We start from the raw sequence: 25,550 nt of genomic DNA on the forward strand, positions 1-25,550 counted from the left end.
CAGTCAGCTGCTACTAATAATTTGTGCCAATTCTTCTGTTACCCCAAAACATAATGCAAGTCAGCTTATATTTTAGTGCTCGAGTTTTGCATGAGCCAATGAACAAAAAAGATTACCAAACAAGTAATGTAGATGGTCATAAACCAGTAAATCTATATTCCAGTGAGATGCCTGCTTGATGAGTGGAAAGAACTGCAGATAACACTACAAAACAAGCATCTGAAGTGCTTATAAAAGAGGACAGCAATGTAGTAAAGAAAAAGAACTATAACCCACTTAGCATGATTGATTGACACATAATTACATCTCAAGCAATTGTGTGGAAGGAAATACTTTAATAAAATGACTGCAAAGACCCTACTAGGTTTTGTTCATTTTTCCATAGCCAAGTATTTCATACTTCATAATGTTTGATAATGTGTATCACATTTTCTCATCATGGTCATGGTCCGTAACAAGTTTCCGAAAAGGGTTGACAGTGGGTTCAAGATGACTATCAATAGAAAGTTCAACAGCAAGTTCAAGCTATCAACAACAAGTTCCTCTCTCTCTTTTCTTTGTCAACAGCAAGTTCTTCTTGTCCTCCTCTTTTCCTTCTCTCCCTCGTTCTCTTTGGTTCTTGCCGGGCGTATGTTCTTCAGGCTGTTGACAGCAGGTTCTTATCTCCCTCTCCTCTATCAACAGCAGCTCCTCCTCCACTCTTCTCTCCTTCTCTTTGGTCCATGCCAGCCGACATGCCTCGCAAACTGAGACTCATACCGGTTCGACCAGGGATTGGAATGGTTTCTGGACCGGCATAAGTTGTTTACATTATTTAAAGGACAAGAAAGAAATTAAGATTAGTTGCTCATGGCTACAAAGAGAAACATGACCACATGATTACTATCGAACTTTGTATGAGGTCAATGCATAACAACTCATGAACAGATCAGACAATTTAGGTGAATGCATGATCTGAGAAGGTTAAGGTAATCGGACATAACAAGTGTACAATGATGGAGAACCAAACAAGAAGAATACCAAACCATGGATCCCAACTAATTAGGGTTGTCTGATGAATGGACTATTTCAGCCATTGACCTCAATGCTAGGCAAAATCACTAGTCAAACTACGAGCAGTATAATTTTGTTTGATAAATTCTTAGATCTTCTTCGTTCCACCGGCAATTTCATCAGACTTAGCTTGCCTAGCTGGTACATTTAGGTATGGATGATTTGATTTCAAATACTTCTTTCCAAGACTACAAATTTTCATCTTGAAGTGAAGTGTCCATCTACAGTTGTAAAATCAATATCTCCAAATTGCGCCAATCAAGAAGCAGAGTTAGAATATTTACCAATCAAGAAGCATAATTAGATCTACTTAATGTACACAAGTATTCTATGAAAAGTATTGAGGTGGACCAGAGCACAAAAAGGGTAGCTTCAGTGGAAACCTAAGGGAGTCCAGCAAAATTCATGTTTTTCTCGTGCAATCGATTTCCTCCAACCAAGACATTGATTCTTCCAATTTCAAAGGTTTTCAGTAGCATAAAGGATCTTCCATACCCTTTTTCTTGTAACTATCATCACAACCGGGTGGATTAGCATCAGCCACCAAAAACCCCAACCCTAAACTGAAGTGGGATTTTTAGTCCTTAGCTGAAGGAGGAGGAGTTCATATCCACATCCCACTTCTTCGGAAACATCCTAAGATCCTCAATCCATCGTTCCACATCTTTGCTACGCAAAAGCCTGAGAAAATTACTAATCAAGAACGTAACTTCCCAACCCTAATGCCAGAATCAATCACGAGACAGACAAAGATAGAATTTCTAGAACTTTATCGGTCCAAATTAGGAGAGAAGAATAGTATGACAATCAAGATGAAAGATCCATTATAACCAACCAATGCCAATCAAATGGAACCAAAACGAGAGAAAACTCCGTAGTTTTCACTATTCTCGACCGAAGACGTAAGAAATTGGAAAAGGTTTTCCAAATCGCTAGCGAAACAATCAAATGAAGAAGGAAAAAATAACGCAAAGAACGAATCGAACGATCAAATTGGATCGGTTTCTCAAAATTCTTACCGGGACGATTGAGGGCCAACGTCAATCACAGGGGACGGACGATACGAAGAAGGCTTCCGGCAGGCAGAAGCCGAGAAAGAGGGAGAAAAGGGGAGGAGTAATCTTTGATCGACCGACAATTTCTTTTATTATTATTATTATTGATGCGAAATGATATAATATTTGTATAAATAAAATGTAATAAAATTTATGATCAGATGATTTGTTGTTGTTATGATATTGATTGGAATATTGAATGTGATTATCTATTTATCAGCATTATATCTGTTATATTTTATAGACACAATAACTAAACTAGTGTTCAAGCTGGCCATAGCACTTGTTTTATCATCTCAATTTATTAGCTGGTCTTATTTCTTTCTACTTCGTGTTCATTGGTATGCCGATTGCTGCATGAGCAGTTGCTCAAACTCTAATCACACACTGCGGAGAATGATCTGCGCATAGATGGAAGAGAAGCATCGGACAAAGCTCTATCGAGAAGGTGTAGCTACGAGTTGAGTCTCATCACCATCAGGTTTGCGAGCGAGGTACATAGCAATTAAGGTGCAAGAGAAGAAGACGATGGGAGATCTAAGAAAGGGAGGCGTCATCAAAATTCTGGGAGTAGCTCTCTCCGGGTCATGTCCTCCGAATCGAGCTCGCCTCGGCTTCGAGGCTTGTTGCCTCCACTGCTGCTCTGCTTTAGCTTCCACAGGAATTGTCTAATTGGCATAGACTGATGGGCCTCTGTAAGCCTCGTTCTACTCTCTTCTGCAGCCAATCTCTTCGCCCAGTTCAGTGCATGCATCCTTCTCTTTCTCCTGGTGCTTAGGAGAATCATCTTTAGCCTCCTCTCTCGAATCATCGGATCACGCTCGTCTATGTTGCACACTGCAATCTGATGCTTGTTTATACTGCTAATTCCAGAGCACAAGAGGCATCCGCAACGGTGAGTGGACCACATTGGTCCTGTACATATTTTTATATTTACGAAAGTAAAATATTAAGATCCCTATACATAATTAAAAATTAAAAAAACTAAAATAACGAAATTACAAGAATTTTAATATAATTTTTAAAAATATAAAGGATTTCAATATAATTTTCAAAAATATAAAGATAACTTTTGAAAATACTAAAGATAATTAATTATAAAAATAATTTATAATTAGACCATGCTGAGTAGAGATAAGTCTGATACTCTGCTGCATCTAATTTCATTTGATTGTCGTTTTTGTACGAATGGATAGGGATTTTTTCTTTTTCTTTTTCTTTTTTTTTTTTTGCTGTTGGAGAACCGGTGGAGAATGATTTGATATTTTTGCCACTTTTTATGATAATTTGTTGTTAATTTGACTTAAAATTTTTAATTGTGATAATACGAGATTATTTTACTTTAGATCTTCTTTACATACATAAATATTCTTTTAATAAATAAGCCATAAAATTCTCTTAAACAACAAGCTGTAATTTTAGTGATTACAACTATGACATTTAGCTATTTCTTGCAACAAACAAGCATCAAGATGTTATATAGTTCATCAAAATAAAACATGATATGAGAAGCATAATGTGTTCCTTAGAAATGCTTACTATTTCTTGAATATCTTTACTAGCTTGTTTGGCAAAAAACAAGCATGCGATGACATATAGTACAGAAAACTAGACAGCATGATAGAGAAAGATAATGTGCAACATTTGTTTTGAAATGATAAAAAACCACTACTATGTGTTCTTTAAAATGCTTACAATTTCTTGAATATCCTCAAGACTTGAAGAAATCCCTGCAAAAATATGTAAATCAATGTCTTTCAACCTTTTTGTCCTTGAATAATTTGTTTAAGATAGAAGAAATTACCTGTGTCGGGAACCATCTGTTTGCCACTGCTCAAACAGTGCTTCTTGCAAACCCCATCTTGTTTCATATCTCCCAACCTCTTGCTCTTTAGTTCAGCAGCTACTTTCTGATGCAGTTTGGATGCTGATTCTACTAACTCTGAAACAACAGCAGATACAGTAACAACATATAAAATAATAAAAAGGCAGATGGAACAGACCATATAAATAAGCTGTCATGCAGAGTGTTCCATCATTTTGCACTGTATGCTAATTTGTTTGAATTAGTTAAAACAATACGATAACATATATTCGTTTTTTGGAGTGCATCCATTAGTTCAATTTTTCACCAGGCAATCGTAAATGCATTTGGTCAAAATTAAGCAATTTATATCTGTGTCCAACTTGTCAATCTTAGTTTGACAAGTTAAACATAAACAGCGAAAAAAAAGTCCATTTAATATTCTTATTTCAATATGCTGAGCTCAGACACTCTTGAGATGCAAACACTCTTCTGCCTACTCTCCATTTCACAAGATGTGCTCATACAATACTAAGTTTCTTTTCTCAGTTCAGACATGTAAACATGATGTATTTTCAAGAGCTCCAAGTCACAGAAAATAGAGATTTAGATTCTACGAACAAGTAATACAAGTGTTACTGTGTGTATGACATAAATAAAACACATTGAAAACCATCTCCTGCACAATGGAAGAATGTTTTCAATTAAATGTCTAGCATGTAAGGTCAAAAATCCAAAACATTTCCTATCCATTTTTTAAAACGATAAAAATGGCATAAGTAAACGAAAGAAGACACTGGGCAAGGTCAAGAATGTTGACACAATAGAAAGAATGATGATAAACATGTAGAAGTTACTAGTCTGATAAGCAAATTGGAGAACAGTGAAGGAACAAGATGACAATAAAGAAACCTTGAAACATCAGATGCACCGAGTGTTCCTTAAATAGTTGTTGCACCTCAGCAACAGAAGCATTGTATTTGTTGTCAGCAGTTGACTGCATCTCCAACAAATTGATCTCCCTATGCAGCACTTGAGATTCCTTCCCCGCCTGAGGAAGTCAACTTAGTTCCATGCAAGAAACAATTTTTTAAAAAGAACTAAAATATTGATAATACCACAAAGATAGTGAGTTTCTTACAGCTGCAAGTTTTTCTCTCAAAGAGTCCAAATGAGAATCGAGTTCTTGATCTGACAAGACTTCTTGAAGCACTGAAATGGAATATTCTTTCTGAAAATAACATCAACTGGTACATTTAGGTGAAGTTCTACAGAGAAATAACACCAGATTGACTTGGCAATCGTAGAAGAAATTCCAAGAGTAAGCACAATAGCCATTTTCCATTCAATACAAAATCGTGAGTACTGAAACTGAAGAGACACGAGGCCAGACCAATATATCTGAACCATAACTCAAATCAGTTTGTTTGATGCATCATGTCAGAAAACCAGGTCCAGGTCTAGGAGTTCTACAATTGTTTGAATTTTGCCTGACTAAGAAGAGATTGATGATGAAGAAGGTTAGGATAAGCTTAACATCGAGTTAGAGGTACTCTTAGGGAAAAAGAAAACCACGGGTCTGTGCATTGTCATAACAAGTCATAATCAGCAAAAAAGAAAAAAGATTTGAATATATTTCAGGCAAAGATTGGATGCAAGATACTTGTCATAATATAGGTTTGTGCTCCAATTTTGATAGAAAAACCTACAGTTTTGGGCAACACAAATCCATCTGGAATGGAAAAACAATGCCGAAGGCAGTACTTCTCCCACATGCTCATTCTCTTATCCAAAACTGCTTGAGTCAAGTGACGAAGGGAAGATACACCCTACCAAAAAAAAGACAACAATTATCATTGGTAGGAAAACAATCTTTCCCACAATATAGAGATGTTATCCAGAGTCATCATTCCATCCGTTAAATTTATGAGTCCTAGAGATATGTGATTAGTAACATATTTATATTAGTTATCAGTTAATAAAATAATGTCAATAAACAAGCTTCCATGATAATGTATTTGATGTGCCAACAGCAGAAACAAACTTATGAAGATTATAATGTAGATGAGTGAGAGGTATAAACCAACAGCAATCAACTCACTAAAAAACATATTGATACCATGGTGTAGTAATCTATAGGTATTAGGTTGCCAAGCGTGTTCTGCCCATCACATTGTTTTGTGCTGTGCACATGTACATCTATGCCCCCAAATTTATACAGCAGTATTGTCACACATCCATGCTCAATGCTGCTACTCAACTAGCTTGGTTACTCTAAATATGGCACAAGGCCACACATCCAACATGTGCCATTCAATAATATGGCGATGATGTTTTAATTTTTTAGATCTCAATGATTATACTGTGTTGCTCAAGAGAGGAAATTCCTATTCATTTAAAGGTAGAATAATTTGATAATGTAGTTCACACTCACTTGTTGAAATACACCATTTTTGGGTGCCAATTCAGTAGAAAATGCCATTTTAGTTTGCAGACAATCTTACCGTTCCAATTTTCTGAACACCCTATGTCAAATATAAATCTCCTTTCTTTTAGTGTACATAAAAAGTATAATCTGGACTTTTCTAAAATTATACTTATCAACTAAAAATGGACACTGGAATCGAGAATGTAGTTAAGTTGGATGGACAAGAAATTCCAATAAGTTTAAACTATCTTAAATCAATTACTTAATAAGATGGAGAGATGATTAATGAGGATATTGTTTATAGAATAAAAACTAAATGATGAAAGTTTTACATGATTGTTGGATGTCCATTAGATTAGCAAAAAAAAAAAATTACAAGATAGATGTTAGGCCAGTGATGCTTTATGAATCTAAGTGTTTCATGATAAAAAAGCAACATAAACAAAAGGTTTACATCACTGAGATAATAATGTATAGAGTTACTAGGTATGGCTTTGATAGAGGATAGAATGACAAAAATAATAATAATAATAAAATGATATAGACATGTTTTAAGGAGACATAAATTGCAGTTAGACGATGTGAGGCAAAACCAAGAACATCAAAGTTTTAGAAAAGAAATTCATGATCAATTTCTAAATTTCACAATTTCCAAGCTACCAAAACTAATAAAAACTTCTAGTTATGGGAAAAACCAACTGTACCAAGAAAACATTCAAACTCCACTTTCTTAGAGGGTCAATTGCCACAGCAGTCGGGTGGCTTAGGCGTCCTCCTGGGATAAGAGAACACGAATAGCAGCAAACAACCAAATGAACCTAAGTATCCTAATGCTTTATTAGACTGTAAGATTATGGTAAAAAACGTGTTTTAACACATTTCCTACACCAAGATCGACATCTTTCTCCAAGATACGTAAAAATCGATATCTAATTGAACTAATTAACACTGTCCCTAAACACATAAATGTCAACGTAATTAAGTTAAAATCCCGTACAATATCGTAAGATCAACACCAATAATTAGAGGATCATTCCAAAATAAACAAATTCAATATCAAGTAATAGTCGAATGTGGACATATGTATAATCAACAAGAAGATAGTGTAAAACTCGCACCAAATAACTTACCCTAGCCAACTCCTCAGACCGATCGGCACCAGGGCCAGTGATTTGTGGTGCTTGACTGGAAGAAAATAGATAAATGATCTTTCAAGGTGAGAACAAGTCGCTGAAGGAGGTAAAAGAGACGGATCAGGGAAATTGGGAAGTAAAGGAGAAGAGGAAGAGGAGACAGAACTGCAGGCAGAAATCGAAGGCTCCGTCGACCATGTCGTCGACGGCGTTAAGGACTTCGTTGAGGAAGCGCTGCGGGTTGAGGTTGTAGGCATCGAACACCGCCTCGCTCTCGCTTCCTTCCATCGGCCTTTCGATCCCCTTTCTCGCTTCCACCGGGCCGCCCGACGAGGGAAGAAGCGGCAATTGAGAGCGATTTGAGCTGCAGCCGTTACGCCTCAAAAAAGGGCGTACAATCCCGATATTTCCAACATGCGTGCCGTTATGTCGTGTAAATACCGGACGATACTATGGGCTGGACCACGCAAAGCCCATGTGATGGAACCCACATGCGTGTGTGGGTCCCACCATCAGGTCTGTCGTTCAAATTTTGAATCATCATGAATATGTTTCATTTAATGTTTTTAATATATCTATATATTATGCAAATGCTTGGACAATTTTTTTAGAAATTATTCACAATTAACATCCTTCCAAAAGAAAAAAAAATAGAGTCCATCTACAAACAAAATTCCCTGTAATTTGCTACCCCACAGTGAGCAAATTAAAATATTTATTCACACACAAAAGCCCATATATTAAAATAATATTATTTCTGTATTAAAATATATTTTTTAAAACAATGAAAACTCACTTTTTTGTAATTCTAATTTAATATGACTATTAATTTTATTTATCTTATTTTTTCATCCGTCAACGAGCCGATGTAATATGTGTATGTATGTATATATATATGTATAATGCTATGACAATTTTATTGGGTTTGCAAGGAAATATAACACAAATTAAATAGACATGAAACTATATGTTAAAATAAATCTCATACGAATTCAAATGATCGACTTATTAATAACCAAAACTTAATTACAAAGGGCTTCTTTCCATACTTGAATTCTTTATGTAATCTTTTTCTTCTAGTAATTATAGTTTTATTAGAAATCTAAAATTACTAGTCAACCTAATAAAGATTTATTGTTGTGTAAAAATATATTAGTGTATTCATGAAATGTTTCTTCCCTATAAAATGAATTTAAAATCCAGATTTTTAAATAAAATAAAATTAGTTTAACAACATGCAACATAAAATTACAAGAAAATATGGTGACAGAGAAAAGAAAAACAAAAGGTAACTCAAGTTTTGGTTATACATCACATACAAACCATTTATAAGACTATTCTCTTAGTTTATCTCATACCCTTTTCCTTACATAAATATTTATAATAATTTTTGTTTCATATGTTCCTCTATAGTACTATTAATTTGGTAAAGAAAGTGACCACAATAGCAATCATGAGAGTGTAGAAAAGATTATCTACGAGAAGTGGAAAGAAAGGAAGAAAGAATGGTTTAAGAAGCTACATTGAATCAATTCTCATATATGGACAACATTATTCATATATTTTCATGATGCTCTAAGAGAGATTGGTACTGTCATTATTCATATATTTCAAGCCAGACTTTGGAGTTCTCACAGCTGAAACGAGTGGATTGATTCATTGAACATGGTTCCATAACATTAGCAGCTTCTTCCCTCCTTAATGTTCTTATAACATGGAGTTCTCCACCATACCATGATTACAAAGTTGAAGAATCATCCAGGTAGACACACAACAATCATACGTTGCACAACCCTCAAAGGTTTCCAAAAGCTTCTTTAAGCACAATCCACACATGATAGAGCCAGGTGTTGCCTAAAGTAAGTGATGCCAAATAATATATATATTGCATGCTTAGCTAGAATGGAATCCCCCAACACACATCAAAGCCAATAAACAAAGATCATTAAGGATGGTAACAATCCCAAAGAAAAACACAAAGCCACTTAGCTTAACTATGTGTGCACAAGCCATTGGAAATGTGGCTTCTATCAAGGGAACAGCAAGCACCCACAATAGTAAGCTATGCCAAGAACACTAACCCTCCTTTTCAATCTCCTAATCAAAATGCTTAGGTCTCGATTATTCCCCAAAGATATGTGAATGAGAGGCAAAGAGTCCGTACTTAACTTTAGTTGAAGAATCTATGTTCATAACTTCAAGGTGATCTCAGTCGAATCAAACGTTTCTGTCAATTCTAAATTGCCCCATTGCTTCCGAGCGTAGCATTGAAGTATCAGATTCTAAAGAATTCGAGTTGAAGTCTTAACTTGGCAATTAAGGCTCAATTTAGGCTAGCAAGACTCGTGGCAACACACTATAGGCTCTGTGGGAGTGTTGTGCTGGAGGGAAGACACAAGTATGAAAGAGTAAGAGAGCCCTTAGAATGTCATGAAGGACAAGAATATATACCATTAGTATTCACTTTGTGTTTGGTTAGAGGACCTAACACTGCATCTACTGGCTGGTTTTCCATAAAGGCTATCTTAGAAAACAGCAGAAGTGAGTTGAAATGTAAGATGAACTTAGGGACAAGCCATTTCACCTCTTGACTTTACCTTAGGTTGACTTTAGCTTGACATATTTTCACTCTAAATTTATTAAGTTAGACTTAAAACTCTTAAACTTCTTATGAACATATATTCTTTTACTCACAATTAATAAATCGAAGCTGACTGATTTGATCGTCGTAGGGTCATAGAGTCATGCAAAACGCACTCGGGTGTAATCTTTCTTTACAAAACGATATAGATAATCTTTATTCCCAAGAGAAATTCTAAGGATATAGACACTTCAGTAATTAGTGACTACCCAAAGAGGGTTTATATATATGTAAGCAATCACATTCTCCAGTGTGCTACCAACAAGGAGGCAGCTGCTTGTAACTATAGTAGTGTTAACTCCTTTGGTTCTTCTCCAGCTATGGATGGAGAACCCAAACGGGGAGCTGATGCAGTAGAGGACAGATGGAGAAAGGGCCCTTGGACTCCCCAAGAGGACAAGCTTCTCGCTGAGCATGTCAACCTCCATGGCGGAGGAAGATGGAATTCCGTCTCTAAGTTAACAGGTAACGGACTGCACCAACTGCTGCTCCACTTCCATCGCCTGTTACTGCTCGGTTTGTGTCGTAGGATTGAGGAGGAGCGGAAAGAGTTGCAGACTTCGGTGGGTGAACTACCTGAGGCCTGACTTGAAGAGAGGGAAGATAACTCCCGAGGAAGAGAGCATCATCCTCGAGCTGCATGCCTCGTGGGGAAACAGGTGATCGATGATTGATCTTGCCTCTGAAGGTACCACTAAACTTTGAGCTCGTCGACATGCATGCAGATGGTCCGCCATAGCTCGAAGCCTCCCGGGGAGGACCGACAACGATATCAAGAACTACTGGCGAACCCACTTCAAGAAGAGCACGTCGCCCTCAAAGAACAACGTCGAGAAGAAGCCGAAAGCGCAGTTGCTGACGCAGCAGCAGGATGAAGAGATGAGAATGACCATGACCATGAACGAAGTAGAGCGAGTTGCAGTAGCACACGACATGCAGCAGGAGATGGCGTACGTGTATCCCTTTACTGGTATGCTTCAAGGTGGCAGTCCCGATGGCTCCATCAGCGATGGATCGAGCGAAGAAGAAGTCTCATGGGGTGGATTGTGGCACCTCGATATATGACGTGCATGCCGGCAATCATCAAGTGCAAGATGTTGACGTCCTTACGTCCTCCTGAGATGAATGTAAAGTGAGTGAACTTGGACAGGCTTAGCATGTCATGTTGGTGAAGGAAGAAACCCATTTAGATGAGCATATAGCGTGTATCTACATCTATTTGTTTCTCTTCTCTTCTCTCTCTCTCTCTCTCTCTCTCTCTCTCTCTCTCTCTCTCTATATATATATATATATATATATATATATATATATATATATATATATATATATATATATATATATGTGTGTGTGTATTTATTTATTTATTTACATAAGGAAAATTAATGACAATATAACATGTTAATAATGATATTAATTAGTGATAAAAAGTATTCCAACCTTAGGTCGTCGACCGATAGCCAGCCACCAGGGAGCTGACGGGGAGGACAATGCAACACTTGTCTCATGTGGGAGAGGGCTAGGTTGACGGTCGACACTCTCTTAGTCATCCCCTACCAATCTTGTATCGCACGGGGTGGTATGGATCAACGTTGTGCTATAGGAGTTCGGACGGATTGACTTGCGTCGCAGGAGGTTGTACGACTACACGCATGAATGCGTCGCAAGAGGTACGAACGACCCTTGCAACCGTAGTTCCCTTGTATTGGCTCCATAAGTATAAAAATCAATCCCCAACACTTAAAGAAGAGACCGATCTCAAAAAACCCCCACCATATATAGAATCAATCCTCCATCAACTAACTTAAACATCGGCAAAGTCGAGTTGGGAATCCCTCGTAACATCGACCTATTATACAAGATCCTGATAGAAATCGAATTTACTCCAGCTCAACATTGGAATAAATTCAGAGTTGCCCTCGTCGGCCCATACTCAATCTCGATAACTCCATCCCTCCCTCGAGAAGACTCACTTAGACGATTTCACACCTTTGAAATAAGATTAACCTATATCGACTCTCGATCCATGGCATCAAGTTGTTAATCGAAAGATATTCCCAATTGTTGATTCTTTTGGCAAATGTGGTAATAAAGATATGGTGGTGTTTAGTGTGGCAATTATGGAGAGAAAGGAATCAAGTAGCTAAAGCGTGCCGTCAAATCGATACTGAAGAGCAGCATTATAGTCTCTCGAACATCATTTAAACATATAAAATTATTAACAATAAAAAAGAGTTGCACTCGCAATTAAAGAAAGATAAATTTGATTCAATTGAATGAGACATAATCGACTCGTAAATTTAAATATAAGAAAGTTAGAAAAAATAAAGAACATGAAAAAACATGATTATTTAATTTAGGGAGGACATCATCCTTCATACTAAAAATCTATAATAACCACGGATCATTTCGTACGAATAAATAAATAATATATATAATAAATAAATTTATATCTTATTATATGACTTTTAAAAAGTTACGACGAGGGTGCATAGATGAAGAAAAAAAAGTAAAAATAATTTTTTTTTTGATTATTCTTGGTTCATTATGAACCCATAATCATGTGGTAGCACTAAAACACAAAAATATTTGATTGACTCATTGCTACATATGAAAGATGTAAACAAATTAATATTTTTATTTATTAAAAATATTCACGTGAATCAAATGAAAGAAGGTGAATTAAAATAATAGTATCACAATACTAAGAATAAAAAATGTTGGGTCATATATAATGGTTTGAATCACGATTTAATAAGTAAAGGGTTACAATTTTGGATTGAATTGATCAATTTCATACCAATTCATTATTATTTTTTTGAAACCATTATACTTATACCATATTCCTACATATATGCTAAAGTGGAGTCAACAATCTCATGAAATATTAATCAACTTCACATAAGGGATCAATAATCTCATGAAACACTAATCAAATCCGGAGATGGGCCTTTGTTTAGTATGCCTTTGATGTAATATTTTTATGATCTTTCGTAAAACCTATTCATTTTTTTATAATAAATTTGTGACAAACTCAAAACTAAAGTTATCCATTTGAGATGTTTATATTTTATAAATACGATAAATGATATACGTTTATTATTTGTACTTCTATTAATATTTCTATTGACATGTTATTTATAATTCAATGTGTGTGAGATTCAGATACTATAATTCATAATTTTACTTTAATAATAACCTATGTAATATGTAATCTATCATCCACGAAGTCATGAATTTGAACGTAATCTAAATTGCTTATAGCCAACCAATGATCAAAAACAAACACCACCCAAATGTTGGTGAGGAATCATATTCTTGGTGCCAAGCTAAGTTGCTTCTACCCATTCGGATGATTTATTTGATAACATTATCCAATTGTTGGTAAGGAATCATATTCTTCATGTAGCCAAATGTAAAGTAAAGCAGCCATAGATGATGGTAAATAATTTATTTAGAAGGAATACAAATACATAGATATTTAATCTAATTTATTTTATTCAACTATTTGAAATCGACTAATGCTCCCAATGCTAATCAAAAGAAATTATTATATTCTCCGCCATCCTCTCTTAAATTTAATTAAAAGATAATTTTGAAAGCTTTAAAAAACTCATTCTCACCTTCTCCCATATTGTTATAATCCACTCTCATAAAGCCATAACAGTTAATCATGTGTTCGATCGATCTTATGTATCTCGTCGTATCGTAAAACATTGATTTTAAGTCGAGAGAAAAATCTTTATCATGAAAAAAATAATCAAATAATATTTACCATGTTTCATGATTATGCATCATTGAATCTTTGTATTAGGATGTAAAAATAATACCTTTATACTAATAAATTAGCTTACACCAAAAAAGATATTCTTGATCTAAAGTCCTTCTTCAATCATAATCACTATGCAATCAGAATCTTGTCCTCTGGTTTCTTCTATTTCCATCATGATCCTCTGGTTTTCTTCAATTTTGATCATGTTCTTCTTTTAGCTTATCTGAAAACACATAATAATCATTTCCATCAAAATCTTGTTGATAGAAAGACACTAAAAAGCTCGAGAAAATTCATAACTCTCCTGTGAAACTGAGTCGAGCAATCCAAATCTTCTTCCAAAGTTGAAAGCAGAGATAGCTGCAGAGAAAGAAAGAAACAATCTTGTGAGGAACCATCAAATGAAAGGGATCACCAAAGAGGAATCCTATTCTTTTCCCTCATTCAATGCCCACCTAAGCACAAGTCTTCTGAGGGCAGAAGAGAGACGCGACAAGACAGACTTTGATGTCAATGTTCGAACCCATACAGCGCGCTGCAGTGAAACGCGGTAAGCATTCCCTCCCCCGTCCTTCTCTGAAGCGGCCACAGCGAAGGACACGGCAATAACTCCCACCGGCAGACCTCGCGTGACCTCTCAGCACCGACCTGCCCCTCATGTCCTTCACTTTGCGACGAGGAGAGCCGTTTGTCGTTCTCGGGCTTCACCACCACATTCTACTGCGGTAAGGAGCACGATATGTGCTCCGGCCATGGAAGCCGCTGCCTTCTGCCTGTTCTTACTCACGTTGGCAACTTCACCCACCGGATATGGTTAATTGTGCCTCTGCTGCTACTGCTTTCTGGACCAGGGCTGCAATGGCACCTGTCCTTCCTGCAGTGAGCAATCATCTTGGCGAAGGAGAATGATGCTTCTTGTCGGCTCCGCTCTTCAAAGCTTCGCGGCCAGTCTGAGAGAGGATGAAGTGGCGGTGTTGAGAGCGTTGCCTGGAGTCGCCTCGGTCCGCTCCGACCGCCGGCTTGAGCTGCTTATTACGTACTCTTACACCTTCTTGGGGTTGAGCTTGACGACGAGTGGTGCTTGGTCCAGGTCAAGGTTCGGCAGAGGAACCATCATCGGAGTACTCGACACTGGTGTGTGGCGACAGGATGCCGCCAATCTTCCGTGACGACAGGATGCCGCCGGTGCCAAGGCGGTGGAAAGCCGTTTACCTGGCGGGGTAGGACTTAATTCTTCGAGCTGCAACCGGAAGCTGATCGGTGCTCGATTGTCCTCTGAAGGCCATAGCATCAACCACCCGGAGAAGCCGGCGCCGGTATCCATGCTGGAGTACGTGTCCCAGCGTGATGCGCATGGGCATGGCACCCACACAGCGTCGACTGCCGCCGGATCTGTGATTCCAGGAGCAAGCGTCCTCGGTTTCAGCACCGGCGTGGCGCAGGGGATGGTCCCCGTTGCCCACATTACCGTCTATAAGGTCTGCTTGTTCAACGGGTTCTATAGATCCGACATCGTCGCGGGGATGGACGACGCCATCAGGGACGGGGTCGACGTCCTCTCCCTCTCCCTCGGCGGCTTCCCGATCCCATTCTCCGAGGACAGCATCGCGATCGGTAGCCTCCGGGCGACAGAGAGGAGCGTCACCGTCGTCTGTGCAGCCGGAAACAACGGGCCCGTGCCGAGCTCCGTCGCCAATGAGGCTCCCTGGATCATCACGGTGGGTGCGAGCACGCTGGACCGGCGGTTCCCGGCGTTCGTCCGCATGGGCAATGGCCGTGCCCTCTATGGCGAGTCCATGTACCCGGGAAACCACTATTTAAAAAGTGGCGGGAAGGAGCCGGAGCTCGTCTATGAGTCCGGTGGGGAGACGGTTGCCCAGTTCTGCCTCAAGGGATCCCTTTCTGAGGCAAGAATCCGTGGGAAGATGGTGGTCTGCGACCGAGGAGTCAACGGGAGAGCCGAGAAGGGCGAGGCTGTGAGATAAGCCGGCGGGCCGGCATGGTGCTGGCCAACTCCGAGGTAAACCAGCAGGACGACTCCGTCGACGTCCACGTCCTGCCGGCCACCTTGATAGGCTACAAACAATCCCTGCTTCTGAAGAGCTACCTCAACTCCACCGACCGGCCGGTGGGCAAGCTGATCTACGGAGGGACGAGGATCCAGTCAAGGGCGCCGACCGCCGAGCCCATCGGTGCTCAAGCCGGACATGATTGACATTTGGAGATATCAAGGAGATCAAAAGCTACGCGGTCGTGTTCGAGTCGAGGAAGGGCGTGTCCGACGAAGGAAGTTTTGCAGAAGGGCAACCGGTGTGGGTGCATAGTGGCCGAAGGAAGTGCAAGATGAGAAGGCCAATCTCTGTGAGCTGGGAAGCATAAGGATGCGTCTTCCGCAGTGGGCTTCGATCTTTGAGGATTGTTTCACAAAGACAACTTGAAAGGTCCGAATCAAATTGAAGACTTTACTGTACAACGAAGAAAAATGTCTGATATCAATCTAATTTATTGGAATAAATTTCCTCTGTTACGCAGGTTTGGACTCAAAATAGTCGCTTTACTCTTAACGTACAACAATTTTTGATGCATCACCATATCAACCTTGCAATGTTCATCAGCTAATCCACAAAGAAGAGTAGCTAAGACTCCATATCTAACAATGTTCCCTGGTACAAATGCTTATCCTGCTCACAGTTCATCGTAGGCTAAACTGTGGCATCCCTAGCTAAGATGGTGCTCAAGTTCATGGGATGCATGTACTCCTCGGAACCACTCAAAATCTCCCTCACTATAATCCTGCAGGCTCTCTCTGTAGGATGGAACGCGTCCCAGAAGGCGTACGCGTCTCGATCTTCACAGAGCTTGGATACCGCAGTGCAGAGCCCGACGCCATTGAAAAGTCCTTGCCCGCAGCACGCGACCTTCGACGTGATGAAACCTGCACAGGTTTGGTGGCAGAGATGGTCATTGTTCATGTTGCTTCAGTTTGCGTGGAAAGTTTCGAGAAACGCTGGTCATGGCATTTACCGTAGACTTGCGGATTTGTAATGTAGTTCATGTGCATGTTGAAGGCGTTGGCTGCTATGAAGCTAACATAGTCGATTTCGAGGTTGAGTTCCCTCACCACGTCGAACAACAGCATGTTGAACATGTCTGCCGCTCTTTGGAGCTCGGGATCGCACTCGCCGCTCAGACTTCTCCTCAAGGCGAGCTCGGCTGGGACGCAACCGAGTGGCCCGGTCCCGGTGACGAGGATTAAACGAGCCCCCAACTCGTACAGCCTCTGCAGAAGTTGGGAACATAGAACTTTACTGAATTGGAGCAAGAAGAAGAGATCGCAACATCCATGGAGAGAAATCCTACCACGAGAACTTTCCTGTACTCGAGTATCAGATAGCGTACGAAGTCGGGCAGAGAAAACTGGCGAGATCGCAGAGAAAGGGGGACCAAGTAGTAGTTGTTGACGAAATCATTGCCTCCGAGGGTGATCATCACCAGCCCGTGGCTCACTATCTTCCTCGCCTGCGATCGACCTACCAGAGCACTCAGTTTCTCCTGGTACTCCTCAAAATATTGCAGCTGCTTGCTGATTCTAATGACGTTTGCCTGCAGGTAAATGCTCGCATCGGTACGGAGAAGTCGCCACTAAGCTTAACCTGCAAAGATCGATCGCCTTACGAATTGGATCCCGGTGTCGTCTAGAATCCCAACCCCCGCCGACGCGAAGTTGGCGCCAACAAGCAGCTTCTCCCCTCGCAGCTCGGGGCTGAGGTAAGGCAGTGTGGGTTCACCTCCAAGTTGTTCACCTGAGACATGCATGCTACGACTGTTAGGCTGTCACGATGATGTTTCACTCACAAGTACGTGGGAGTTGCAGACGGGAACACTTCACTCATAACGTCAGCTATGTTACGGCCATTGGAGAATCTCCCTGTCGGCCGGTGAGACGGGGAATCGATGCCGTAAGGAATGGTGTCAGCTCGAGCAGTGGTCGCCAAGTAGTTGTTGTTGCCACTGTCGACGAGGGAATCACCGAAGACGAAGAAGGCGCGGGCCTCCGAAGGTGTCGAGGAGCTCCCAAAGACCGCGAGGAAGGTGACATAAGCGAAGAGAAGCAGCGGCTCGCTCATGGTCGTGAGAAAGCTTGCGGTGTCGGATGGAACAGTCCCGGTGACTCGAGGATGTGATGGAGAGATCGATACATGCACGCATCGAGGCCTAAAGGGGTGGCCATATATAAGGCGGCCTTCGACAGGGAATGAGGACCACTGCAATAAATCAACAATTATCCTGAATATTCTTTCTTCTACACCTTCCAAAAAGGTTGGTCGATCACAAGAGCTCAGCCAATCTGATCACAAGAATATTCTTTCTTTTGGCGTCAAAATGATCACGAGAACTCAGAAAATTCCATGCTATGCAGCATCAGATCAATGATATTAGAATAAGACTGCAACAAGTTGAGCTCGGCCAATCCGTCGAGAGCTTGAAATAAAAGCAGAGCATAATCCATTAACCTCAGCATTGAAGAAGGTGTGGAAGAGGATGCCATGGAAAAGTTGGTGGAGTGAGTAAATAGGTTGGTGAGAGAGGATTTGCAGAAGCATTCAGGGTATTAACTAGAGCACCTACCAAAAGGGTTACATCTGAAAGGAATTACTGTGGAAGATACTGCCATTTATGTGCTGAGGAAGATGACACCATTAACTGCAGGGAAGATGATGCAGATGAAAGCTTGTTGATTTGGTCCACAGTAAGCTAATTCACCCTTTTGAATTCAAACTATGGTGCAAATTCTACTGTCCTTCTGATGAGAATTCTTCGGCTGCTTGTCTCATGGATTAATCTTCTTACTATGATTTGTAACCTTCACTTACCTTTGTGAACTTAGATTTATTGACCTACAAAGTTTACTACATTTTGCCTGACGTAAATTGTGGACTCTACAACAATGGCTTCTTGTTTCGTGTGAAACTTCATCAGTCCATTGATCGAGAAGAACAAATCACCTGAAAAGCAATAAATATCTTATGAGCAAAAACAGGTAAATGCTAATATGATGTGCAGCAGTAACTAACAAATTAAATAAAGATTGTTAAAACATATGAGAAAAATGAATTATATGGTGACATGACAAATCTTATTGACCCATTAAATGAATTATATGCGTCACGTTCAGACTGATCAGCCCATGGTATGATCAGCTACGGCCCGACCAACACTTCAATTCCGTGTTATACCATCTTCCAAAGGCCCGCCATTTCAGTTCCCACTCATTCATCGGACAGGAGTCACGTTACGTAATTTGGAAGACTGTGAAGTCAGATGAGTCGTCTTCCATGGACTTCGAGTGCACGTCATCTGAACTGGAGGAATCTGTTGCAGTTTGCACCGGCAGCAGCACGTCACCTTGTCTTCATAAGCTGCTGAGAACTCCCTCTTGCACCACACAGACCACAGAGCTTAGCTACAATGGAGTCCCCGTCGTTTCTTGCTTTCCTGCACCTGTTGCTCTCCCTTCTCCTAGCTCTCCCACTGGCTCAAGCTTCTCCAACGTCCCAAGCACATGCTCTCCTCCACTGGAAATCCTCTCTCCGACGCCCAACACCAAGAGCTCTGCAGTCCTGGAACATTGACACACACAACACCACCACCGCCAGCCCATGCCACTGGTTTGGGATCACGTGCACCAATGGGCTCGTCACCAACGTGAGCGTCCTGCGAGCTGGCCTGGTCGGCACGCTCGACACACTCGACTTCACCGCCCTCCGATCCCTGACCGTCCTCCGCCTCCGCCGCAACTCGCTCTTCGGCGCCATCCCCGCCGCCATCGCCAACCTCTCCAGCCTCGCCGATCTCGACCTTTCCCACAATCGCTTCTCCGGCGAGCTCCCTGCCTCACTGGCAGCCCTCTCTGGCCTCGTGAAGCTCGACCTTTCTGCCAACCAAGTGGGTGGCAAACTCTCATCGGCGGCCGTCGCCAACTGGACCAGGCTGACACACCTACAGCTTCAATTCAATCGACTCACTGGAACCATTCCCGACGAGATCCGGTACTTATCCAACCTTCGTGTTCTTCGTCTCTACAGGAATCGATTAAGTGGCTCCATACCACATCAAGTTGGTGAGCTTACGAACCTGGTTGTGCTAAATCTGAACACCAATAACCTGACAGGCTCTATTCCTCCATCTATAGCCAATCTAACAAAGATAAACTCCATCTCTCTCTACCATAACACTTTGTCTGGTCCCATTCCTTCTTGCCTTGGAAACTTGTCACAGCTCAAACTCCTGTACCTCGTCAACAACGGCATCAATGGTCCAATTCCTCATGAATTCGGCAATCTGGTCAACATGGAGGATCTCAGGCTGTCAGAGAATCTCTTAACAGGCACCATCCCTTCTAGTTTAGGGAACCTAACAAATCTAGAGATTCTGTACATCAGCATGAACGAGCTATCCGGGCCAATACCACCAGTTCTTGGGAGACTGTCCATGCTTAAATCTTTGTCATTGAGCTTTAATCAACTCTCAGGAACCATTCCTCATGCACTAGGAAATTTGCTGAGTCTGGAAGATCTGCTAGTCTCCAAGAATCAGTTATCTGGTCTGGTTCCCCCATCTTTTGGCAACCTGACGAGGCTGACAGACCTGGAGATCTTCCAGAATCAGCTCTCAGGTCCTTTGCCTCAAGAACTAGCTAACCTCACCAACATCTCTCAGCTGCAGTTGAGTAACAACGACTTCTCAGGCCCTTTGCCTCCAGATGTATGCAAGGGAGGAAAGCTCGAGTATTTCGGCGCGATTGAAAACCGTTTCGATGGTCCGATATCGAGAAGCTTGAGGAACTGCACCAGTCTGGTAAGGCTTCTACTGAGCACTAACCATCTCACAGGTGATGTCTCCCAAGTCTTCGGAGTGTACCCTAATCTGGAATTCGTCGATCTAAGCGACAATAGATTCTCCGGCGAACTCTCGACGAACTGGGTCAAGTGTCCAAACTTAGCCACTCTGCACATGTCAGGCAACAAGATCACAGGAAGAATACCTCCTCCGTTTGGCAACATGACTCGGTTGGCATCACTTGATCTATCTTCTAATCAGATAGTTAGAGAGGTGCCAAAGCAACTGGGTGGTTTAACCTCACTGCTATATCTGAATCTAAGCAATAACCTATTGTCAGGGAGAATACCATCAGAGATCGGAAACTTGTCTAGCTTAGCCACTCTTGATCTCTCTAACAACCACCTTACTGAGACCATACCCATGCAAATAGGGCAGTGCCTTAAACTCCTTGACCTGAGGTTGAGTGCAAATGAGCTGAATGGAAGCATTCCTCTGGAGATTGGGAGGCTAGTGAACATCCAAGAGATGCTTGACCTCAGTCATAATTCTCTCACAGGGACCATCCCAAGTGACATTGGCAGGCTTGATAAGCTGGAAAACCTGAACCTCTCACATAATGGACTTTCCGGTTCCCTTCCATCAAGCTACAGTGACATGCAAAGCTTGTTAACCTTTGATGTGTCGTACAACAACTTGGAAGGGCCAATTCCTGAGAATCGATTCTTGCGGAATGCGCAGGTAGAATGGTTTGAGCACAACAAAGGCTTGTGCGGCAAAGTGCTTCATTTATCTCCATGTCCACAACCTGCAAGCCGCCATGGTTCAAACAAGCGCCGCAAAATAGTTCTTGCAAGTGTGCTTCCTCCAGTGGTGCTTCTTTTCCTCGTGATTCTACTCGGATTGATCATTACACTCCGCGTTCGACGGAAAAATCTGAAGGAAAACAACACGGAAGCCTCCGATAAGGATCTACTTTCTGCGTTGGATTTTGATGGAAAGGTTCTGTATGATGAAATCGTTGAAGCCACAGAAAACTTTGATGAGAAGTACTGTATTGGGGTGGGAGGATACAGCAGTGTCTACAAAGCACAGCTCCGTACAGGCCAGGTAGTAGCTGTTAAGAAGCTTCATTCTTTAGACGATGAGAGAGGATTCAGGAGTGAGATTGAGGCCCTGACCAAGATACGGCATCGTAACATCGTGAGATTTTATGGCTTCTGCTCTCATGCTCGGTGCATGTTTCTCATCTATGACTACATTGAGAAGGGCAACTTATCGACCATTCTGAGCAGTGAAGAAGTAGCCACCGAACTGGACTGGAGTAAGAGAGTATGCCTCATCAAGGATGTGGCCGATGCTTTGTCCTACATGCACCATGATTGCAGTCCGCCTGTCGTGCACCGAGACATATCGAGCAAGAACATTCTGCTGGATTCAGAGCTCAAGGCTCGTGTTGCAGACTTTGGCATTGCAAGGTCAGTGAATCCGGATTCGTCGAATTGGAGTGAGCATGCAGGCACACCCGGATACATGGCACCAGGTAAAAAATCCCAATAAGAACATCTTAATTTTCTGCTGAGCATGTTGTCTAAGATACGATGTGGCTACCTGAATCTTCTCTTCTGATCATGCTGCAGAGCTTTCTTACACCATGAAGATCACCGAGAAGCATGATGTGTATAGCTTTGGCGTGGTGATTCTGGAAGTGCTGCAAGGGAGGCATCCTGGGGAGCTCATCTCCGCTTGGCCATCAGATGGTCAAAGTATATTGCTCATGGATCTACTGGACCAACGTATCCCACTCCCAACACCGGAGGAATCAAATGCTGTGATGTTGGCTGCAAAGCTTGCGCTACAATGCATCAGCATCAGACCACAGTCTCGACCAAGCATGCAACATGTATCTCAAGCACTTGATGCTGGCAAGGTTGAAGCTACTCGGCAGCCTTTTCACACAGTTCAATTGCATCGGTTGATGAGGTTCACATGAAATAAAGCATTGGAAGATTGCAAGCATGACAGAACTTTAGCATTTTTATACTAGCATATATATGTAGATTTTCATGTATATCATACATTGTAAGGGTCAGTTGCATGGAAGATTTGGGATTTTTATTCCTTGATATACATTGTAAGGGTCATTTTTATACTACAATCACAATGCATCACTTTGCATGATCACATGGAACTTTGGCATTTTTATTGCGTGCATGTCTCATCTATTATCATGTTTTACCATATGTAAGTATGATCCAAAATAAATGCAACAAAATATTACCTCAGATAAACCAAGTGCAAAATATTTGTATTTTCTCTGCAGTTGCCCAACCCCTCCCCCCCCCCCGACCAAGTTTAAGCCTGAACTTGATTTGGAGGTTCATACTGATGGTCCATTCCTCCATTCTACTTCTGGGGCCGTCCGCAGGATTATCCTGGCAAACACATGGAGGTCAATAGGCTTGTCATCGAAGGTATCACTGCTTGATTGGAATTTCCATGACACTGCAATGATTGCATAGTTAGCTATCTTTACTTACATTGAGTTTGGTACAATTCAAACGAGCCCTGGATTTAGATTAAGTTGACTTGAGATGGCTCTGGTTGAAGACAAGAGAGTCAAATGCCCAAGACTTGCACCAAAAGAGCTTCTTGACCTCTGTTCTCAGTACCTCATCTCTGCTGTGCCCATGGCACTGTTGAGAAGATAACCTCTCACTTGGATCTCTCATGACCATCTTCTCCGGAGCAGAGTGTCCAAGTAAGCTGTACAGCTCCCGCATGTGCCAACAAACGATACATGATCAGAGCTGCTTGCTCAGGAGTCATGGTAAGCTTCCACGAGTAACCATGAGGATAAATGTAAGGTTGCTTAGTCTTGCACAATCTTCAACTGGCAGATTTGCCAGAACTGCAAGCAAAAAAAGAAACAAGAATTGCCTCCATAAACAAATGTAAAGAATTTGTTGTATAATGTAATACAGTTGCTGAGTGTAGGTATCTAAACTAATACTGTTTAGCAACAATATTAATATTAATACATCAAATGCCCATTATAAGATGGAGGGCAATTGTTGCTTACAGCATTTCGGTGTCAATACATTGCAGATGTACACTTTATTTGGCATGTGGATTGTTAATACTACAACGCAGACAAGTTATAAACATAATAATTTGACTGATTCACTTTATGGACTTAAACACTGTATGCCTATACAAATACATCATTTGGCTAAACTTTCAGGCTAAATGATGTTATGCTTTTGTAAAAGAGCAGAAGAGCCTTTGCTTCACTTTCTTCTTCCGAACCGAACAGTATCCCTCCCCTTCCTTGCTCTCAAATCTTTAGATGCCTAGCTCCAAAACTGGTTATAAGTGATAGAGAATAGCATGAAAAGCTTTATAGTATTACATCATCATCAACAGTATAATTATGCTGAAATTTGTCATGGCTACCTTGAACCTTTGAGACTCCATGGTCAACTTTTTCAACCAAGTATGCTGACCTCTGCTATTAGCTACAAAAAGCAATGCTGATGGGTTGATCCTGTTACAGTTTTTATTTTTAAAAACAGAAACCTCAAAATTTCTTTTCCATTTACCTTTCACTTTCTTTCTTTCTTTATTTCTTTTCTTACCATTTTTTAATTGTATCTGTTACTTTGATCATCCATTAATTTAGATGTTAAATTGGATTTACTGATTATTAACCCTTTGGATTATTATTATTGCAAGATGTTACATATTAACTCTTCTATATAAAGGATGCTTGATTTACAAAATGCAAATTCTTCTTTGAAGACAACGACGATTCTTCTCCTTAGAAAATCCTCTTCAAGATTTCTACATGTCTTTTTTCAACTCTCTTATCTTTTCTGCTGCTCAAATTGAAAGAAGCTAGTCGACTTCTTCACAATTACAATTGTGTGTAGAAGATAAATAAACGGCCGTATCCTTGGGGAATGGATTCAACCATATACTTGCACGAAGGACGAAATCATTCCTCAGGTCAACAAACATGTGCCTTTGAATCATGTCTAAAACTTATTCTCTTTAGTTTTTGTTAAAGGGATCAAATTTAATTCTCTTTTTCAAGTTTTTACCCCAACATATCTATGATGATATAGGGGAAAGTATATGCATTTCCACATGTTATAAATTACGAGTTGATCTAGAGAAGCAATTGTGAACAGGAACAACACGATCTAGCTGTGCAGAACCCTTGTCAAGGCATTTTGTTGGGATCATTCAGAACTCATGTAAAAAGGTCCAACAGGCTTTGATTTCAACCTAAGAAACTGAGAGTATTTGGTTGCAAATCAAGACATTGTGACATAGCACATGGCCACCAATTTTTCTCAGACCTACACATCATATCAATCCAAGTATCAGTAGCTGCTGAATTCCAACTTCCACATACCAAATGTACAAAACACATTATATCTTTGAGTCCTCATTAAATATTTCCACTAATTACAACATCCTTCAACCAGCATCATTATGTTTTCTCCATTCTCCACCACCATTAACTAGACATAAACTATTGGCTCACGACATATTCATTCAGAATTAAACAATAAGCTCATTATATCTTTATTTTATCACATGCTTCTATATCTCTTATCACAACCTAAAACATCTTGTATTGTACTTCTTTGTCAATAGAAATTATTAAGTGGCACTAACTTCTTCATAATTAGCAAGCAAAGTACAAATAACTCGAGGAAACCAGCTAATCAATGAACTTGAATATGATTTTATTTCATTTTTTATTTTATTTCAAATTAGTTATCCTTCATAACAATAGAAGTGCATTCTTTTCTTTCG

The 25,550-nt window shown here is 40.5% G+C and overlaps 5 protein-coding genes, 1 long non-coding RNA gene and 1 pseudogene across 7 annotated transcripts; 4 read left to right on the forward strand and 3 right to left on the reverse strand.

Moving 5' to 3' along the window:
• Positions 1-249: 249 nt before the first annotated feature.
• On the reverse strand, positions 250-2,185 carry LOC135611196 (uncharacterized). Its single transcript, XR_010486458.1, has 2 exons — positions 2,073-2,185; positions 250-786 (listed from the first exon to the last, which is right to left on the reverse strand). It is a non-coding gene; the product is annotated as an uncharacterized LOC135611196 (long non-coding RNA).
• Positions 2,186-3,627: 1,442 nt separating this feature from the next.
• LOC103982430 (protein MIS12 homolog) lies at positions 3,628-7,824 on the reverse strand. 2 transcript variants are annotated; one of them, XM_065106674.1, is made up of 7 exons: positions 7,640-7,824; positions 7,471-7,525; positions 5,622-5,741; positions 5,054-5,143; positions 4,825-4,954; positions 3,913-4,050; positions 3,628-3,838 (listed from the first exon to the last, which is right to left on the reverse strand). In XM_065106674.1, the coding sequence occupies exons 1-7, from the start codon at positions 7,759-7,761 to the stop codon at positions 3,780-3,782; spliced, it is 714 nt and encodes a 237-aa protein (XP_064962746.1). In that variant the 5' UTR covers positions 7,762-7,824; the 3' UTR covers positions 3,628-3,779. The 2 variants fall into 2 exon arrangements, with proteins under 2 accessions (XP_064962746.1, XP_009397626.2); XM_009399351.3 differs by having other exon boundaries at positions 4,825-4,963.
• Positions 7,825-10,382: 2,558 nt separating this feature from the next.
• LOC103982431 (transcription factor MYB59) lies at positions 10,383-11,311 on the forward strand. The gene is made up of 3 exons (XM_018824982.2): positions 10,383-10,579; positions 10,644-10,773; positions 10,840-11,311. Exons 1-3 carry the CDS (start codon positions 10,435-10,437, stop codon positions 11,177-11,179), a joined length of 615 nt encoding a protein of 204 aa, XP_018680527.2. The 5' UTR covers positions 10,383-10,434; the 3' UTR covers positions 11,180-11,311.
• Positions 11,312-14,559: 3,248 nt separating this feature from the next.
• LOC135609254 (subtilisin-like protease SBT1.2) lies at positions 14,560-16,768 on the forward strand (annotated as a pseudogene).
• On the reverse strand, positions 16,548-18,093 carry LOC135609255 (GDSL esterase/lipase At5g33370-like). Its single transcript, XM_065102365.1, has 5 exons — positions 17,773-18,093; positions 17,559-17,686; positions 17,244-17,486; positions 16,908-17,163; positions 16,548-16,818 (listed from the first exon to the last, which is right to left on the reverse strand). Exons 1-5 carry the CDS (start codon positions 18,008-18,010, stop codon positions 16,586-16,588), a joined length of 1,098 nt encoding a protein of 365 aa, XP_064958437.1. The 5' UTR covers positions 18,011-18,093; the 3' UTR covers positions 16,548-16,585.
• A 1,259-nt stretch (positions 18,094-19,352) lies between these two features.
• LOC135608828 (MDIS1-interacting receptor like kinase 2-like) lies at positions 19,353-20,076 on the forward strand. Its single transcript, XM_065101873.1, has 2 exons — positions 19,353-20,000; positions 20,056-20,076. Exons 1-2 carry the CDS (start codon positions 19,353-19,355, stop codon positions 20,074-20,076), a joined length of 669 nt encoding a protein of 222 aa, XP_064957945.1.
• A 21-nt stretch (positions 20,077-20,097) lies between these two features.
• LOC103983359 (MDIS1-interacting receptor like kinase 2-like) lies at positions 20,098-22,998 on the forward strand. The gene is made up of 2 exons (XM_065106675.1): positions 20,098-22,266; positions 22,364-22,998. The coding sequence occupies exons 1-2, from the start codon at positions 20,235-20,237 to the stop codon at positions 22,714-22,716; spliced, it is 2,385 nt and encodes a 794-aa protein (XP_064962747.1). The 5' UTR covers positions 20,098-20,234; the 3' UTR covers positions 22,717-22,998.
• Positions 22,999-25,550: the final 2,552 nt, after the last annotated feature.

Source organism: Musa acuminata, chromosome BXJ2-4 (assembly GCF_036884655.1).
Source record: "Musa acuminata AAA Group cultivar baxijiao chromosome BXJ2-4, Cavendish_Baxijiao_AAA, whole genome shotgun sequence".
Classification (NCBI taxonomy): Eukaryota; Viridiplantae; Streptophyta; class Magnoliopsida; order Zingiberales; family Musaceae; genus Musa; species Musa acuminata.

Bases quoted from the DNA above. Each gene is read 5' to 3' on its own strand.
- LOC103982430 (XM_009399351.3), bottom strand. From the start codon at position 7,761: ATGGAAGGAAGCGAGAGCGAGGCGGTGTTCGATGCCTACAACCTCAAC. The intron at 7,526-7,639 runs GTTCTGTCTCCT...ATTTTCTTCCAG, and splicing joins GCCTTCGATTTCTGCCTGCA to TCAAGCACCACAAATCACTG. The intron at 5,742-7,470 runs GTAAGTTATTTG...TTTTTTTGGTAG, and splicing joins GGTCTGAGGAGTTGGCTAGG to GGTGTATCTTCCCTTCGTCA.
- LOC103982431 (XM_018824982.2), top strand. From the start codon at position 10,435: ATGGATGGAGAACCCAAACGGGGAGCTGATGCAGTAGAGGACAGATGG. The intron at 10,580-10,643 runs GTAACGGACTGC...TTTGTGTCGTAG, and splicing joins TTCCGTCTCTAAGTTAACAG to GATTGAGGAGGAGCGGAAAG. The intron at 10,774-10,839 runs GTGATCGATGAT...ACATGCATGCAG, and splicing joins CATGCCTCGTGGGGAAACAG to ATGGTCCGCCATAGCTCGAA.
- LOC135609255 (XM_065102365.1), bottom strand. From the start codon at position 18,010: ATGAGCGAGCCGCTGCTTCTCTTCGCTTATGTCACCTTCCTCGCGGTC. The intron at 17,687-17,772 runs GTGAAGTGTTCC...TGCATGTCTCAG, and splicing joins TAACATAGCTGACGTTATGA to GTGAACAACTTGGAGGTGAA. The intron at 17,487-17,558 runs GTAAGGCGATCG...ATTTACCTGCAG, and splicing joins ACGACACCGGGATCCAATTC to GCAAACGTCATTAGAATCAG.
- LOC135608828 (XM_065101873.1), top strand. From the start codon at position 19,353: ATGGAGTCCCCGTCGTTTCTTGCTTTCCTGCACCTGTTGCTCTCCCTT. The intron at 20,001-20,055 runs GTTGGTGAGCTT...ATAACCTGACAG, and splicing joins GTGGCTCCATACCACATCAA to GCTCTATTCCTCCATCTATA.
- LOC103983359 (XM_065106675.1), top strand. From the start codon at position 20,235: ATGGAGGATCTCAGGCTGTCAGAGAATCTCTTAACAGGCACCATCCCT. The intron at 22,267-22,363 runs GTAAAAAATCCC...ATCATGCTGCAG, and splicing joins ACCCGGATACATGGCACCAG to AGCTTTCTTACACCATGAAG.